General features: G+C 36.4%; 1 protein-coding gene across 1 annotated transcript in view; it reads left to right on the top strand.

Moving 5' to 3' along the window:
- The window catches only part of PCSK5 (proprotein convertase subtilisin/kexin type 5), a gene marked incomplete at its 5' end in the record, with an annotated part of 194,028 nt that overhangs the window by 164,958 nt on the left and 12,672 nt on the right, over nucleotides 1-16,398 (top strand). The window contains 2 exons of the mRNA XM_080362313.1: nucleotides 926-1,114; nucleotides 10,603-10,739. Coding sequence (XP_080218439.1) covers nucleotides 926-1,114; nucleotides 10,603-10,739 — 326 coding nt within the window. The remainder of the gene's footprint in view (nucleotides 1-925; nucleotides 1,115-10,602; nucleotides 10,740-16,398) is intronic.

Below are 16,398 nucleotides of genomic sequence, written 5' to 3'. Positions count from 1 at the left end.
TTGGTATAATTTACCCCTCCCTTGCATTGTGTATAATGTGCCATTTTGAAAGCTCTACTGGGGATCTCTGTCACTTTCACAGTTGTCAGGTCATTACCCTGTAAAGGGTGTTCCCTGCAGTGTTTGTAAAGAGGCTGTAGTTTAAAGAATGCCCCAGAAACTAGAGGTATAAAACAAGACAGCCTGAATAGTGGTTGGTTCTGATATAGATGATGAACCAAAGAAGAAGAATGTTTGGTTGAGTGCAGTGCAGTCACCTTTGTAAGATGAGTACAGATTTATCAATCCAGGATCTAACGAGCAAATACTCTTTTCATTAAAATACTGCATGATATTATCTCTCTCAAACAGTCTTAGGAGAATCTCTAGCTCAGAGGCTAGACTAAACTGTTTTCCAAATGCTCTGATAGGGTCTCTATAGAGCCAGGCTTAAGAGAAAAATTCTGTATGTGCATTCTGTGGATATAGGGACAGCATAAGTCATAAGTCACACTGCCAAAGTATGAAGATTATTGTTTGATAAATACTCTTGACATGTTCAATCAATAACTGGTATAGTCTGCAAGGATGTCGTGCCAGTTTAAACCAGCTGAGTCAGATGCTGTTTGATACAGTTAACATGTAATATTTGCTATTACGTAAGCAAGGACTATGGCTATGCCAGGCATTTCCTGGGGCTTAACAACCAGCTGTGATCTCAAGACAATCCCAATAATTCTCAGCTGGCCACTAATCCACAAAAATGCTGAGTCCCAAAGGCATATTCCTGTTAGAGGTTTTCCACTATCCTCTTTTAGCATGCGTACATGCTTAACAGAAAGCCAGGTAGTTGCCATTAGCTGCGGTGAAATAATTACCCTGTGGCTGTCTTATTTTACAGAACAAGCAAGAAATGCTGATGCTGTTTTGTATGCTTATATTATAGAACAATACGACCTGACAGTGTTGTCCGTTCAATTTACAAAGCCACTGGCTGTTCAGATAACCCTAATCACCATGTGATTTACCTGGAGCATGTCGTCGTGCGCATCACTATTACTCACCCTCGACGTGGAGACTTGGCAATTTACCTAACATCTCCTTCTGGAACTCGGTCACAGCTCTTGGCCAACAGGTATAGTATGACAACACAACTTCACAGTCCAGTCAGCATGCAGAGCCTGCACTGAGACTGCAGCATCAACAAAGAACAGTCAAATCGTTACGGTATGTTGGCTGGCAGACAAAGGCTAATTATTTTTTCTGAGGGAAATAGAGTGAAGGGCAAATGAAATCAAAGATGACAATTTCTGTCTTTATCAGTAGGCTGGCTGTGAAGGACATCATCTTCAAACCAAAGATTAGCCAATTTCAATAGTCTTTTTTGGCTCACCAATTTTTTGACGGCTGGGAAATGTGAAGAATATAGTAAAAGGCTCAGTGTTATAGAAGGAAGCTGAATGAAAGTGACGTTCTACATACTATTGGCACTTATTTTCCATTTTTCTTCTTTCTCTGCTAGTAATAAAAATAAGACAGAATAATAGTTCTTTACTACTATTTTCTTTAAGCTTTGTGAAAATGGTTATGACTCCTGATGTCACCAGTTTCCGTGTCCTGTTTTTCCCCTTTCATATTGAAGTAGTGTGCTCAATCCACGAAAGGCTCCTAGTAGGACAATGCTGAGAAGTTGCTCTAGTACTTTGAAATCAATGGGTGTATTTGAAATAGCCTATTAAAATTTTAACAGTCAGCCATTTCCTTCATCCCACAAATCTGAAATGGATACTTGCTTTTCAATGTCTGGCCACTATAACATCATCTTTTTAAGAAAGACAATTCATTTTTCTCATCCTGTTACCTCTGTGTTAGTCTTGGAGAAACTGTGACACTGCATCAAACTGTTTCTTTTTATCCAGACTGGACTCAAGTAAGTATCTGTTTATCCAATGCAGTATTAGTGCATTAATGCACATTAGTGCAATTTCAGTCCCCGTAGATGAGGTGCATTATCAGTATTTCTGTTCAACAAACTGAAAGATTTCACAGTGATATTTCTATTTCTCTAGTCTATTAGCAGAAATTTTCTTGGAAAAAAACACTGGCAGTCCTTCCCAGGTAAATCTTGCTAAATCAGTGGTCAAGAGCACTGCTTCCTACCAGAGATGGTTAAAGCTCTGAGAAACCTGAGAAACCTTCTCACACTCTACCCTATTTCCAAATGTGCAAATAAGTTACAGTTATTATAAAGAATGCTCCTATACTGCTCTAACTGGCTAGGAAATCTTCTTTCTGATGAGACCATAATATAATAGGGAAGCTTTTTTCCTTGGTGAGTAGCAGATTTGGGTAACTGTTATTCTGGTGGACACAGAGCATGGCTTCACACAAAAGCTGACGTTAGCTGATGTTATGTAGCTCAGAAACGGCAAAAACTACCAAGTGTCAAGTCTATGTTGTGAGAACTCTTCTGCCATCCCACTTGAGTCCTCATAAAAGCTTGTATCTCCAGTCCTGGGCTTTTAAGGAACTGAGAGTGACCTGCTTTCCAAACTTCCTCATCATCCACATTTCCCAAACCAGATTTGCTGATATAGTGACTATCCAGCCCTAGAGACTTACATGTCTTCCTGTCCCTCAGTGGTAGAAGGACTTATCTTTCCTCTTGAAAGGAAGGATCTGATTTGGAGACAGGTGGATCTCAAATGGACTTTGTTCTTACTGAAGTGTGAACCCAGATTTTCATTACAGATTAGGTCAGTTTAACAGGAAATATATACTCAGAATACTGTTCAAGCCTTAGACATTAATCAAACAGAGAGAAATTTGTCATGGAATTTTGGGGCCCTCTAGAATCTCTCCTGTGTTTCATTACAAGTGTTGTCAGTGCCTTGCTGATAACAAAGCACATGGACACACACATCTATGTATCTCCCTGCTACACAGAACAAATAATTTGTCTTCTGCTAACTAGTGCAGTCAGACTTCTACCCTCTAAGCAGTTATAAAACAGACTTTTGGTTTTCTGTTTGAAGAAATCTTTCTTTAGTTTTCTATTCCATTTTCATGCAGCAGATCTTCCTTATTTGAAAATTTTAAAAAGAAAAAAAAGAAAAAAAAAAAAGTCATCCAACTAGATGTCCAAACAAAACAATCTCGTGTAAACCCAGTGGTCTTAACACACCTAACTTTTGGCTCTAGGCTTTCATGTCTCGCAGCTGACTCACAGCAAGTGGGAGATAAAGGCATTCCAGTATTCACAGTTCACCTCTAGTGATGACCGGTATGTGGAATAGGTACAAAGTTTAATTCAATGAGTCTCTTTGTAACCACTACACCTTAGAAAGTAATTATTTTCTGTACCTGTGTTAAAGAGAAAGCGAATTCATGTATTAAAATGATGTTGAGCTGTTTCTTATCCTATACTATCAGAAGGCTAATCAAAAAACAAAAAAATCTGAAAGGCCTATTAATGTTTTGACACTTTCCAAAAAGCAAATTATTCATGACAGAGCAAATATTCGTCTGGTCACACCAGAAATTCCTCTCCCATGCAAGCTTCAGAAATATACTGACTTGTCAGTCACATGTGGCTGAAGCAACCCACTCTGAGTTAATATTATTATGGAATAAATGTATTTTGCAAACTCTAGGTTTGGAATACCTAGCATCTTCACAAGACCTTTCTTGGGTTAAAGGGATAGATATGAGCACAGTACTTTTCAAAATGGTATTTCAAGGCTTGATTTCCTTGGTCTTGCTGGAAGAAGCCTTATGGCTTAGTGGTCTTGCAATTCGTAGTATACTGAGTGTTGTTGAGTGTATATGTTTTATCATCTGTTATAAAATAAAACTCAGAGTAGGAGTGTTGTTATTCACTGATATGATAATTTAGTTACAAGGAATTTGATTTTTTAAGTATTATTGATGAGGGTGTCAGAATAAATTATTCAAGTACAAGTAGCATGCAGAGATGCATTGGCAGCAAGCAGTCTGCTTTTTTTTTTCTACAGGCAAAGGTCCCAGAGGCTGTTGTACATTGCTACTACCTGACTGAGACACTTTTCTCCGACATACAAGATCTTTTAATGCGCACGTACATGATTAATAGCAGCAATACCAGCTGTTTTTACTGAACCCAGGGAAAACCTCATTGCTTTACCATTACTCATCTGGGTTTAATTTGAAACAGTTTACTGGTAAAATGTCTTAAAGTGCAAAAGGTATATTTTACACATGTGTACTTCTTCTTCACCAATTCTGGAAGAAGAGTCATTGTGTAGTTTCTGGTGCACTGATGAGTAGGTCCCCAAGGCAACATCTGGTCTTTTTTCTGCATATTTTTTCCTTAATGTTGGCATCCCCTAAAATGACTTCAGTAAGAAAACTTTTTAGTCAGAGGCGATGTGGATTCCTTTGCAGGCATTTGGTGGATTACACTGTCACTGGCTTGAGCCTCATGTGCATTCTTCAAAAACTGCATTACAGGGAACATCTGCTTTGTTGTTTGGAAAGTACTAAACATGATTACATTGGATGTACTGCAGCAGAGGAAAACACAGGCTTGGAAAGTGCTGGCTGGTGTGAGGATGAGGCTACAGTTAAGTCCAAAGGGGAACAGTGTCCCCTTTTTAAAAACAGTTGGCCATTGGATTTGGCAGCGTGGGTTTCTGAGTGTTTTTGAGATGTACCAAGGTCAGTTCTAACAGACGCTCCGTACAGGGGGGCTGGCTATGAGGGACAAGCTAAAAGAAGATAGAAGATATACAAAGAAGATAGAAGAAGCAAACTTAGGGCTCATTTGTCTCCCACTGAAGTCATGGCTTGTTTAATTCTTGCCCTTTAAATTTAAAGCAGCTGCTGCCATTTGAACTGCGTAACTGAAATTTTTTAGCCACGTGGTGGCAAGTTTCCAGGCCACTAGCTTCCTATGCTTATATGGTACTGACATTAATAATATCTCTGTTCAGTAACAAAGGGAAGTATTTTCATGACCATCTTTTTCCTATCATGAAACCTTAGATAATCACTAAATTTTAATAATACCCTCCTCTGTGGGTAGCTCTTAGATCAAAAACAAGATATTCTCAGCTAATCTTGCTTGCTAGTTTGTTTCATAAAATGTCTCCGTGATCAGAAGTAGAAGAAACCTTTTCTTTATAGGAAGACATTTTTATTTTTGGACCAGTCCATTTTATATCTTTATTGTGCTTTACACATTATACTCTAATAACAAAACCAACATTTTACATATCCAAATTTGATGAAAAGGATAGGACCAACCTTGATGCTGAGTCTCACTGTTGCAGTAACTGAAAAGGATTCTGTAGCGGTATTACTAAGTCCGGGATGAGCAAACAATAATCCTCTGCTTGTATAATAGTATGTCTACAGGATGAAGCAGTTCTTGGAAAACTGTTTCTCCCAATTCATACTTGCTATGTTTAATTTCGTTCAGGTTGTTTGTATATTTTTTCTTTTTGGGGGTGGCTGAAAAGACATCTCACTACCCTCCTACCATCAATTCTGTGAACTGCATTTGCAATGTCAATTCCTCTAAAAATCTTTTTTCTTTTTTTTATTTGTTATAACCTGATCGTATTAGCATTAGATAGGGTGGGGAGCTCCGGGGATACAACAGACACAACATCAATTAAAAAAAAAAAAAAAAAAAAAAAAAAAGGCAAACTTTTTATTTCTTTTATCAAAAAGCAAAAAAATACTGTTGATTTGCTCAGCTCTGCAGAAAAGACTCAGGCTTTATTTGCAAAAGAGTAAATGAATTAATGTAAGTGACACTATCCCTCATGTAACTCCAAAATTGATCCTGGAACTTGCTCAAAGGAAAATGTGGAAAAAGAATGAAGTGCAATATATCTAAGATTTAGAGTGACTCATGCCTTTCTTTGATGACTGAGACTAGTAAAGAATTTATCAGGGATCTGCAAAGTAGGCATGCATTGGCTTTTAGAATTCAATACCTCAAGTTCAGTTTTAGTGGAAAATTAAAACCCACCATTAAAATTTTGACTTAATTTTCTGTAGCCAAAGTGGGATTGCAGACAAGTGACTAAGGACATAGTTAGGATACAGCTAAATGTCTCAGCTTCTGAGGTGTGTATTGAACTTGAAAGAGAAGAGCTCTCTAAGACAGGCTGAGGAAGAATGCCCAGGTTTTCTGCTTCCTGCAGATAGGTTTGCCTCAGCTACAATAGTGAGAATTAATTAATGTTTTCCTAGCCTTATAAAAACTACCCACACCTCAATCTAACTGTAACACTACATTGAGTTTCACTTGGAATAAACTGGATTGTGTGATGGACAGTCAGTGTCCCCTCCTGCCATTACCCCAGTCATATGTCCCTTTTCAAACCTAGGATAGGGTAGGAAAAGTCTGAATGTATGGCACCAGGTTCATTTACACTCTTGCATTGTGATTTTTGCCTGTTTAAAGTGAGGTTTCTGAAGGTTTACTGCAAATTCAGCTGGAAAGTACATGCAGCTTTTAAGATGACAGCTGTCAATATCAGCCACACAGCTGGCTGGCCAGTGTGGTGTGTGAAGCTCAGCAGCCTGACATGTCTATAGGTCATGACGGAGCATTTCATGCAGATACATGTAGTCCCTGGTAGCAACCTCTCTGTATTTAAAAATGGTGGTTGCTGTACTATCCGCTACTTCAGACTAGCAGGGGCAGTACCCTGTTATTCATGCTACTGTTCTCCAAACAACTTTATAATGACAACTTAGAGATCTCTATTGCTTAATAAAATTAACTGTGATAATCAGAGCTAAAATGGAAATATAATAAATAAATAAATAAATAAATAAATAAATAAATAAATATAGAAAGTGTATGCATCCATTTTCAATTTATCTTTAGATCCATGTCCACTAGTTTTAAGTACTCTTCCCAGATACATGTACATGAGAAAGCACTTAGGGCAGGTGGGCAGTAGAGTCTGACCAAAGCTTTGATTAAGTCATTAACCTGGCTCTCCATGTGATCAGTTCAATATACACTCGTGACTGTCAGTCAAGTGCAGCTGCACCTTCTGAGGTGGAAATGTATCTTGATAATAAAAAAGTTTCTTTTGTGTGTTTACCTATTGTTTGTGATGGGTGATGATGATGTTACCAGATGCATCACTTACATCCACTGCCTTATCTCACACAAAATTAAAAATTAAAACGAACTGAAACAAATCCTTCTGAGCATTTAGGAATTTGAGAGACTTTGCTAAAAATCTGACACACTGGTTTGTTTTGTTAACACCAGTATATTAAACTGTGAGGGACTAGCCTTATGTTCCCACTTGCATAATTCCAATAATGTGGCTAATTGTCTTTTTCTGGGTCTGAATACACGTTAATGTTTCTGCTTGAAGTTATATTCTTAAAAATGATGGAATTTGGAATTTCTAGGCTGAAGTGATGGCAGTGAAAGAGACCAAGACTCTTGAATTTGTTTTAAGGAAATAATTATTTTTGTCTACACTCTGTAACATATATAAAATTTCTCAGAGATAGAAGAGTAATTATTTTTAAATGTAATGTTATTAATTGTAAGCAGTATCCCATAAACAGTTTCTCTGGATATAGTCAGTTGTATAGTCACATCCACCCTAACTTGGATGTCCTGTTATGAATAGATATCACCTGAGTAACTGAATAACAGACAGGGCATTCTGTTCTGGTTATGTTAAAAAATAAGTTATAAAGATTCAAATACTGTTACTTACTTTGATATGTAAAAGCATGTTACTTGCATGAGTACAGGTGTTGCAGATGTATAAGATCATAGCCATAAAAATTATAATATTATTCTCATAATCTCCTTTAACTATTTTAATCTGTAATAACCTGTAGTAGTCAACTAACAATTCATCAGACCATATACCAAGAATTTACTAATCCATGATAAGCTGTAAGTGTTCCCTTGATACGAATTCTGACTCAGTGTCAATCTGATAAATAACAAAATCAATTCACTATTTGGACTGGCTACATGTTCCTTAAAAGATCCTATTCTATGTATATTTCTTTCCAAATAAGGAAAAGTACACCTGAATATTTGATAATTTCATTCATCCATTTAATGCCAGTGCAAGGGAAACCCATGTACTGCCTCTCAGGTTCTTTGATTTGAGAGTCTAGGGCAGGGATGTCAAAATCATTTTCATCGGGGGCCACATCAGCCTTGTGGATGCCTTGAAAAGGCCAAATGTAATTTTAAGACCATATGAATGTAACTACTCTTACAAAAAAAAAAAAAAAAAAAAAAAAAAAGTCCATTTTCTCTGAAAGAATATTAATGGATTTTGCCCATTTACATGAATGGAGATATGAAAGCCTATCGTTTCAGCCATAGCATATTTAAGGTAAAGTTGGTTTTATATACCTATGATAAAGTCATAAGGGATTTTTTGTCTCTTCATCCCAAAATTACTGAAAAGAGTGATAAAATATTAAAATGAGGATCTGACAGCAATTTAGAATTGCAAAACATGGCAAATAAACACTCTTAAACAAAAAATACTATGGAAAATGTTGGACTAATTACTGTAAAAATAAACAGCAACTTATGTTTCTATTCACTAGTGAATATCGAATTTACAATATAATTGAACAGAACTTACATAATACTATATAATTTAGTTGCCACAATGGCAAAGAGGAATATTGTTGCCTTGAAGGATTGACAGCATGTTTAGAAAGTAATACATTAGCTATCAACAGAACACAGTATGACAATTTGATGAACTGTTGAAAATAACCAACATAATGACTTAAATGGAACATACCCACATGCTAACACTGGGTAATAACTGAGTAATAATTTCTACCCTTTCAGTAAATTATGTGTGACATGTGTTTGTGAGATTTGCTGTATTCAAACAACTGATTCAACAGTGACATGAAACAAGCCAATTCTTCGGGCAGAATATATATATACACACATATAGATGCATATACACACAGGCACAGAACTGCATCAGGAGAAAATCTACCCAATTATCAGTGAAATGAAGCATAATTCTAAATATTTCTCTATATTTTAAATTTAATATTATTATCACTAATAGAAAAGAGTATTATTATAGGTGTTCATTTAAGACGGAAGAAGGTTGCACCAATAAGAGCACGAAAGTCAGCTTTGGGCTGAGTCCTATAAAGTGCATCAGGTGTGCAGGTCCTTACATGTCCTATTGATGTATGTGGGTGTGCGGTAACTGACGAAAGTTACTGACCTCTAACTGACCTGAATTTCGAGCAAGAAGCATGATGTTTTATTTACATCCTATGTGCGATATTTACCAGAAGTTGACACATATATTGCTACAAAAGTATTCTGCTTTGCCAAGGTTTGCTCAACTTCACAACCTTTTGAGAATACAGCTTGCAATTAGCTCAGAAAATAACAGTAAAGAATCAAGTGAGTTTAAAATATCATAATATTTTTGTAGATTTTTCTCTGTTTTATGGAAAAGGGTTTTAAATCCTTTGGATTTTCTACTGTAGAGATCTTGTTTTATGAAAACAAAATTCAACCATACCTATTACCAGCGGAATTTTCACACATGAGACAGAATTAAAATAGTGATAAATATATATATATATATGTATATATGTGCGTACATGCATATGTATTTAAAAATATACATACATATATGCATATATGTGCATATATATATGTAGAAATACACATACATACATATGGATAATCTTGAATAGAGCACACCTCCTGTCAATAACTTTGGGGTACCAGGCAACACACTGTGAGCACTGAATAACTGCACATTGTCTTGTGTCTTTCCAAAATCTCATTAATAAATTCCATTTTTAGATAATAAAATCTTTGTCCAGTCTTCTTTCCGTTGCCCTGTGGGATCAGCATCACATCACAGCCTCTGAACTGTTCTCTGTTCTAGAAATTATCATAATCCAGGCCTAAAGTCCTTTTCACCCAAGATCTAGGTAACTAAATTATGGTAATGTTGTTGGTTAGATGAAACCATCAGATGCCATTAGTCCCACAGTTTTATTCAAACTCAGTTTTGTTGAGTGTTTGAAGAGGGTGATACCTTGGTCACTTGAGGATTGAGACCAATGTCTCGGGTAAATTTTATTTCCTCACAAGAAGTCACAAATGTTGTATTGCTAATATTGTCTCAGTCATTTAATACTTTTTGTTGCTTTTAAACACCTTCCAAGTATTCAAATACAAAGACAAAAAATAGATGTTACAGAAATTTTCCAACTTACAAGTTGTTTTTATTTACATAATGGTGTTAAAGCAACGGATATGCTGTATTGCGTGTGCTTTTCCCAAGACACAGGAATCCTATCAAACAGTATCAACTTCTTTTTTGCGGTGAATTCTTTTTCTGTTCTCTTTCATGTTATGACAAACAATGACATGTAAGGAATCTCTTCCATCAAAACAAAAGATTGCTGAATATGTTTGAAATACGTGTGGGAAAACCATCAGGAGTAACATTCTGTAAAGGCACAGATGAATGAACTGGCTAATTAGTTATATTATTCAAGAGTTTGCAGACTTGAAAGCTTAGGTCCCCAAATAAAATGGTTCACTTAAAATAATGTCATGATTTATTTTAGGCTATTTGATCATTCCATGGAAGGATTCAAAAACTGGGAGTTTATGACTACTCACTGCTGGAGTGAAAAAGCAGCAGGTGACTGGATCCTGGAAATCTGTGACACTCCATCCCAGCTGAGAAATTTCAAGACTCCAGGTATGATTCTAACTTTTGTTTGGGCTCAGTGAATTCAGAAGAATGCTTGCAGTTGCTAATCCTGCCTTGACTGTTTTCCAACTTTAATCTACAGCTGGAACATCTCACCAGTTTTAGTCTGAAGGCAGAGCTGTGAAGAGCATTAATTTCATTTATCAATGCGCTCTTCATTTTTATGTTGCTGTTATTTGCCATTCGGGACACATGGTTCTCTTTTATTCTGAACTTACTTCTGGTTTCCATGCAGAATTTCTTCTTCTCAGGGGTAAACTGTCATCTTTCTTGCAGTCACATGTCTTGCCTTGAAGTGAAAAAAGAGACTTTGGCCAGTTACAGCTACATCATACCAGACATGAGTTCTTCCAGCAGAGACAGACTCCTGTAGTATCTAACAGTTTACCAAGAGTCAGTGCTTTAAACAAAACCAAATCTTTACTAGGCACAATTTTAAAGGAAAGAGATACAAAACTACATAATACTGTATGTGCCACATTTGAAAGAAGTTATAGTGTCTCCATATGCAGACATCTGTTTTCTAGGATGTTGAATATAGATTTATCAGTCAAGTCTTTGACATAAGTCAGAGCAGCCCAGAGTTACTCTGCTGTGTTCATATTGCCTGTGATTTTCATAACCAATACAAAGCCCATATTTACTTGGCCTGTATCAACTATATAGGGCCTAGGGATTTATTTTCATGTTGGTTTTCTTTGCTTTGTATTTTTTACCCTGCTCATAAGAAAAAGTGGCATTTTTTGGTATTTGCACAACTAGAAAAACCCATTATGCAAGAGAGGAATTTGCAGCCTGCTAACACAGGTAGGTCACATTGTGCTCCTCTCCTGTGTGTATGGACAGAGTGCTCATACCTGGCATTCATCCACTCCTAACTGTGCTCCTGGGAGGAATTTTTGACGCTATAGTCATTCTTCTGCTTTTAATTCCCACTGCACAGTTCAGTTTCATTCACATATTTCCATATGAAGACTTTGAAAGAAATGGAGATTGAGAGAAGGGTTTTCAAAGAGACTCATGGGAGTACATGCTTACGTCTACTTGCTGTTTATGAGAGATGAGTATAAACTTGCCTTTGGACTTACTGAAAAATTAAACCTTGGAAACCATTTTGAAATAGATACATTATATAAAGACAAAAATATCACTGTTTATACATGAATATTGAATAAATATATTCCTTCCTTCAGAGCCCCACATCAAAGTAGGTAGAAACCCTTCAATAAAAATAATCAAAAGTGAAATACCTCTTGAACAAATAACGTAGATCAAAGCATCTTAAAGAGGCAAACAATACTGATGTACTGGAAATCATTTATAATAACCTAAATTGACACTTACTCTGGACAGCATGTCAGAATGCAATAATATTCTATTGGAAGTGCCAAATATAGTTGATTACTACTTTCTGATAAAGTTAATTGTAAGAATCCTGCTATGAAATATATTTAGGACTAACATCACATTAGCAATAGAATTAGCTTATAATCCAGTGAAATAAAAGATACATTCCATCTCAGTTAGCTAAGCAGACTCACAAAGCAGTAAGTGTTTTCTAAATTATTTGCTAAAAATAAGTTCAGAATTTTAAGACATAGTTGTTAACTTAAGTACTTAAAGCTGTAAAAATTAATCTTTATGAACTCAATAATAGGAGATTTTTAGGTACGTTTGCTCCTGAATTAGTAGGTTATTGGAAGTCATTAAAACTATTCAAATGGGCCTCACTAACTAAAAGTACTTTTATTGTTTCTAGTACATGAAAAAGCACACATAAAGAAATATTGACTAAAGTGCAAACTGAAGTGCTTAAAAGCTTTAAATAAGAAAGGCTAGAGTGACAGGCAGTGTGCATGCAAATTGACTGTTTTAGAAGAATGTTCATTGTTTCAATTCTGCGTTGTCCAAGAAAGGCCCATTAATGTTTCTGCCATCGGATATGGAGACGGAGTACTTTGTCTTCCTCTTAGTTGAAATTTGGGTTGTTAAATTATTCAGTCAGAGTGAAGGCTGTATGAAGTTCACCTGTTCAAGGTAAAAGTACCTTTCTGGGAGGCCAGCTTGTCCAATTACTCCTGCAGCTCACAAACTCAGTAAGGCTATTTATCATGACCCAGAGCAAGCCAGGGCACAGGAGGAATTCTTATATTTTAACACAGAGTTGTCCAGTCTCCTTCCTATTCCAAGTGGTGCATAGGACAAACTGAACTGGCTTTATACATCTTACTTTGGATATAAAAGAACTCTCTCATTTCAAAATTATGACAAAATGGAAGTGATGCTTTTATGCTGCTTAGATAATTTCCTGTCTAAAAAGTCTAACACATGGATCAGCCTCACTCAACTGCTGTTGAAATTCATGGAACTGAATGAAAATTTCAGTTCTTTATTCCTGCTCTTCATTAGCTGAATTATGCTCTTTTTAATGCAGCAGATGGCCAGATAACAAGTCTCTCTGCTTTTTAAAAAAGGAGTATTAAACAAAAATCAAGTAATTTAATTTTAATCAGATTACTGAAAAGAGACAAAAATCAATTATTTTCAACTCTGTCTTGCACTTGTTATTCCTGATGCAGCCAGGAACGTCTCTGGCTGAAGGACAAGTTAGGATAGTTCTTCACCTTTCTGTGTACCAGAACTCATGATTCATCCAACAGGTGTGGAGAGACACAGGGCAACACATTCCAGCTGTTCACCTCTTCTCTCTTTCCTGGTACTCTACCTGTACTAAAGCCTTTTCTAGGATAGCACGGAGCCATTTCGCAAGCTGTTCATCTGGGCCATTCTCCAGGGATCTTTTACAGCCCCTTTATGTCACCAGGACAATCTAAAAGTGGCCAGCTACATTTCCAGCTTAACAGCTTAAAACATGTTCGTGCACACTCCTATTTTACATATGTATAATATTTGTATAGGTCTTACTGATTTTTTAATTTCAATATTTTATATATACTCTTCTCAGTGCTACAGTGGCTGATTTCATGGGACTGATTTCTTTTGCTCCATAAGAACTAAAGCCTAAAGACCCAACTCTGGAAGACAAGGTGCAGTAAGGCTAGGGGATGAGGAGAAAGCCGACCTACCTGACCAAGGGTTGTGGAGGAAGCTGGTGCACTGAAGGAATCCTGCTGGAGAGCTTCCTCTTTACTGTCTTTTAACTGCAATATGAAACGGTGGAGACCGGTTAGATTTTTACACACATTTGGATTTCACAAGGTGCAGCCTGGCTGTGAATTTGGATCCTGGTTCATTGTATACTGCCTAGTAATACATTCCCAACCTTCTGGAGCAGTGGTTGCCCTGTGACAGAAGCTGTCCAGTAACGCTCATGTTCAGAAAGATTTGAAAGTGTCTGCCATATATTAGTGGTGGATAAACTCAGCTGTTTGGGCATCTTGGGTTTGGTCTCCATGCTGAACAGAAGGTGAAGTAAACAAAAGGTGCTTAAACACGATTTATGGTGTCTCTCCAGTTTATCACCATAGCTTGCAGTTTATCACACTGATATCACCATCGTCCCTGTTTCTTGTTTCTGTAGTATGTGTTTAGCTATTGAAAGGTCTTATAATTGAGAGCTGCAGTTTTCCTGTACTCAAATTGAGAACAAAGAGCCAACATGTCATCATAGCCCTGCACTGGCAAGCTAATGCCACATCTGTTATCCGTAAAGAAAGGCAGGGTTCAGTTCATAAAAGCAGTGCATGTGATTTCTGCATTTAATTCTGTAGATTTTATAGAGGTGGACATGTGCTTGCTGTGCAATACTGTGATATGTCCTTTTTCCTATACATACTAAATACAGGCAGGGTAAAGGATTATTCTAGCCAAACTAAATGATAGAATCAGCCAAAAATGGGGAAAGAAAGATTTTGGCTTAAATGTGCACACTTTGTTTATTCATTATAAAAGTATGTGTGTATGTATATCTACTTACTTATTGAAATATTTTCATTGTGCAAATTAAACCTGCCTTGAGGCATTTATTTGCTGGCAAGTCACATGAATTTTTCCCCTTTTTATTTACTGAACCATTCCTAAAAGGCAACTAATCTGAGAGACTGCATTATTCCCCTTGCTGCACTTTTGCAGTAGGTATACATTCAAAGCACCTATCCTTCCTGCAATAATGTTGGTACAATTCCTTCCATGTGTGTAAAGCCCAGATGAAATACACTGTGTCTGAGGAGCATCTTTACCTGTGAATATTTTCAATAAGTCCTTGCAAACACTTTTTTCTGGTATTCAGTATTTTTGCCAGTGTTCTGGAAGAAGTATAAAATCAACCTCTGGAAAGTTTAGTGATCTTTGGAGCATAATGATGGTGAAGATTAAAAGATCTGAATAAGTTAGCACAGCACACATTTTTTGACTGCATCCAATACAGAGTGGTCCATATGCTATAGCAGTATGTCAAAACACAAAAAGGAGAGAGACTGTACATGGAGAAGCTGTAGCTTTGAAAAGGCTGTCGACATGACTACATATCTGGTTAAAAATGAGCTCCCTGTATGTATCCTTTCCTAAAAAGAAAAGTTCCTTTAGAGACCCAGCTGAATCACTCTGTAGAACACTGAGACATAAATGGATCCCCGCATGTCTGTGCAGGAAGAAAATATGTGATTTTTGTCTTTTTAATCTAGTGGAGAATAAAGAGCTACATGACTGTGAGCTAGAGATAGGAAAAGACATTGAAAATGAGGTGAATAGCCAAGGTAATTAGCCAGTAGCTTGATAGCAGGTTTGACAGATTCTTCATCAGTTAATCTTTTTAAATCAGGATTTAATGTTTCTTTTTAAAAGTAATACTTTGCTTTAACTGTGAAAATTTGGAAGCTACTGTGTGAAACAGCTGTCATGTGATATAGTCTCTTGCTTACAGTTTCTTCTCAAAAACTGAGTATACAGTAGAGGAGGTTTCATATGAAGTGTAGAAATTTCTGTCCCAGAAAGATTAAATTGAATTGGCAAGAGATAGAGGGATAACAGAGATTCCCATATTTAACCCCAGTATAAACCATTCAAAAGAACTGGGCTATCATCTGTCAGATAGTGGTTTTGCTTATTGTTGCTTACTGTTTGAAGGATTAATTTAACAGCAGAGAGATAATATATTGTCTTGATCGTGTCAATGGAGTATGCCAGATGACATTGGAAAAATAAAGAAAATCACTTGTAAAGGTCAAAGTAATTTGCTTGCACAGGTTGAAAAAGACCAAGTAAACAATATGAAAGCTCAAATTATTGAGTATCATTAAAATTAAATAAGAGGAAGATTGGTTGAATTTATTTTTACATGAAGTACACTAAGTGATTTTCTTGAGAAGAGACATACATGTATTACATATATTTTTAAATAATAGTTCTAAGGGAAGAGTATTTTAATCACAGAACAGCCTCCAAAACAGGAACTTTCAAATTCAGAAAAGAAATACTCCCTGCTCCTCTGTTTTCTTTCTCTTCTGATGAGAATTTGACATTTACAACTAGCTAATCCAAAATAGATAAATATAATCAAGAGAATAGGATAAGACCAAACTTACATTCTATCTTTTCAAGCAAGGAAGTATTTTTTATGCATCATTACTCTAGGTATTATATCAGGCCTGAGTCCTTTTGCTCTTTCACAGAATTAATTCACCAGGTA

This window comes from Nesoenas mayeri (assembly GCF_963082525.1).
Source record: "Nesoenas mayeri genome assembly, chromosome: Z".
Lineage (NCBI taxonomy): Eukaryota > Metazoa > Chordata > Aves > Columbiformes > Columbidae > Nesoenas > Nesoenas mayeri.
Note: the sequence above shows the minus strand (reverse complement) of the source record. Positions and strands in the feature narration are given on the sequence as shown.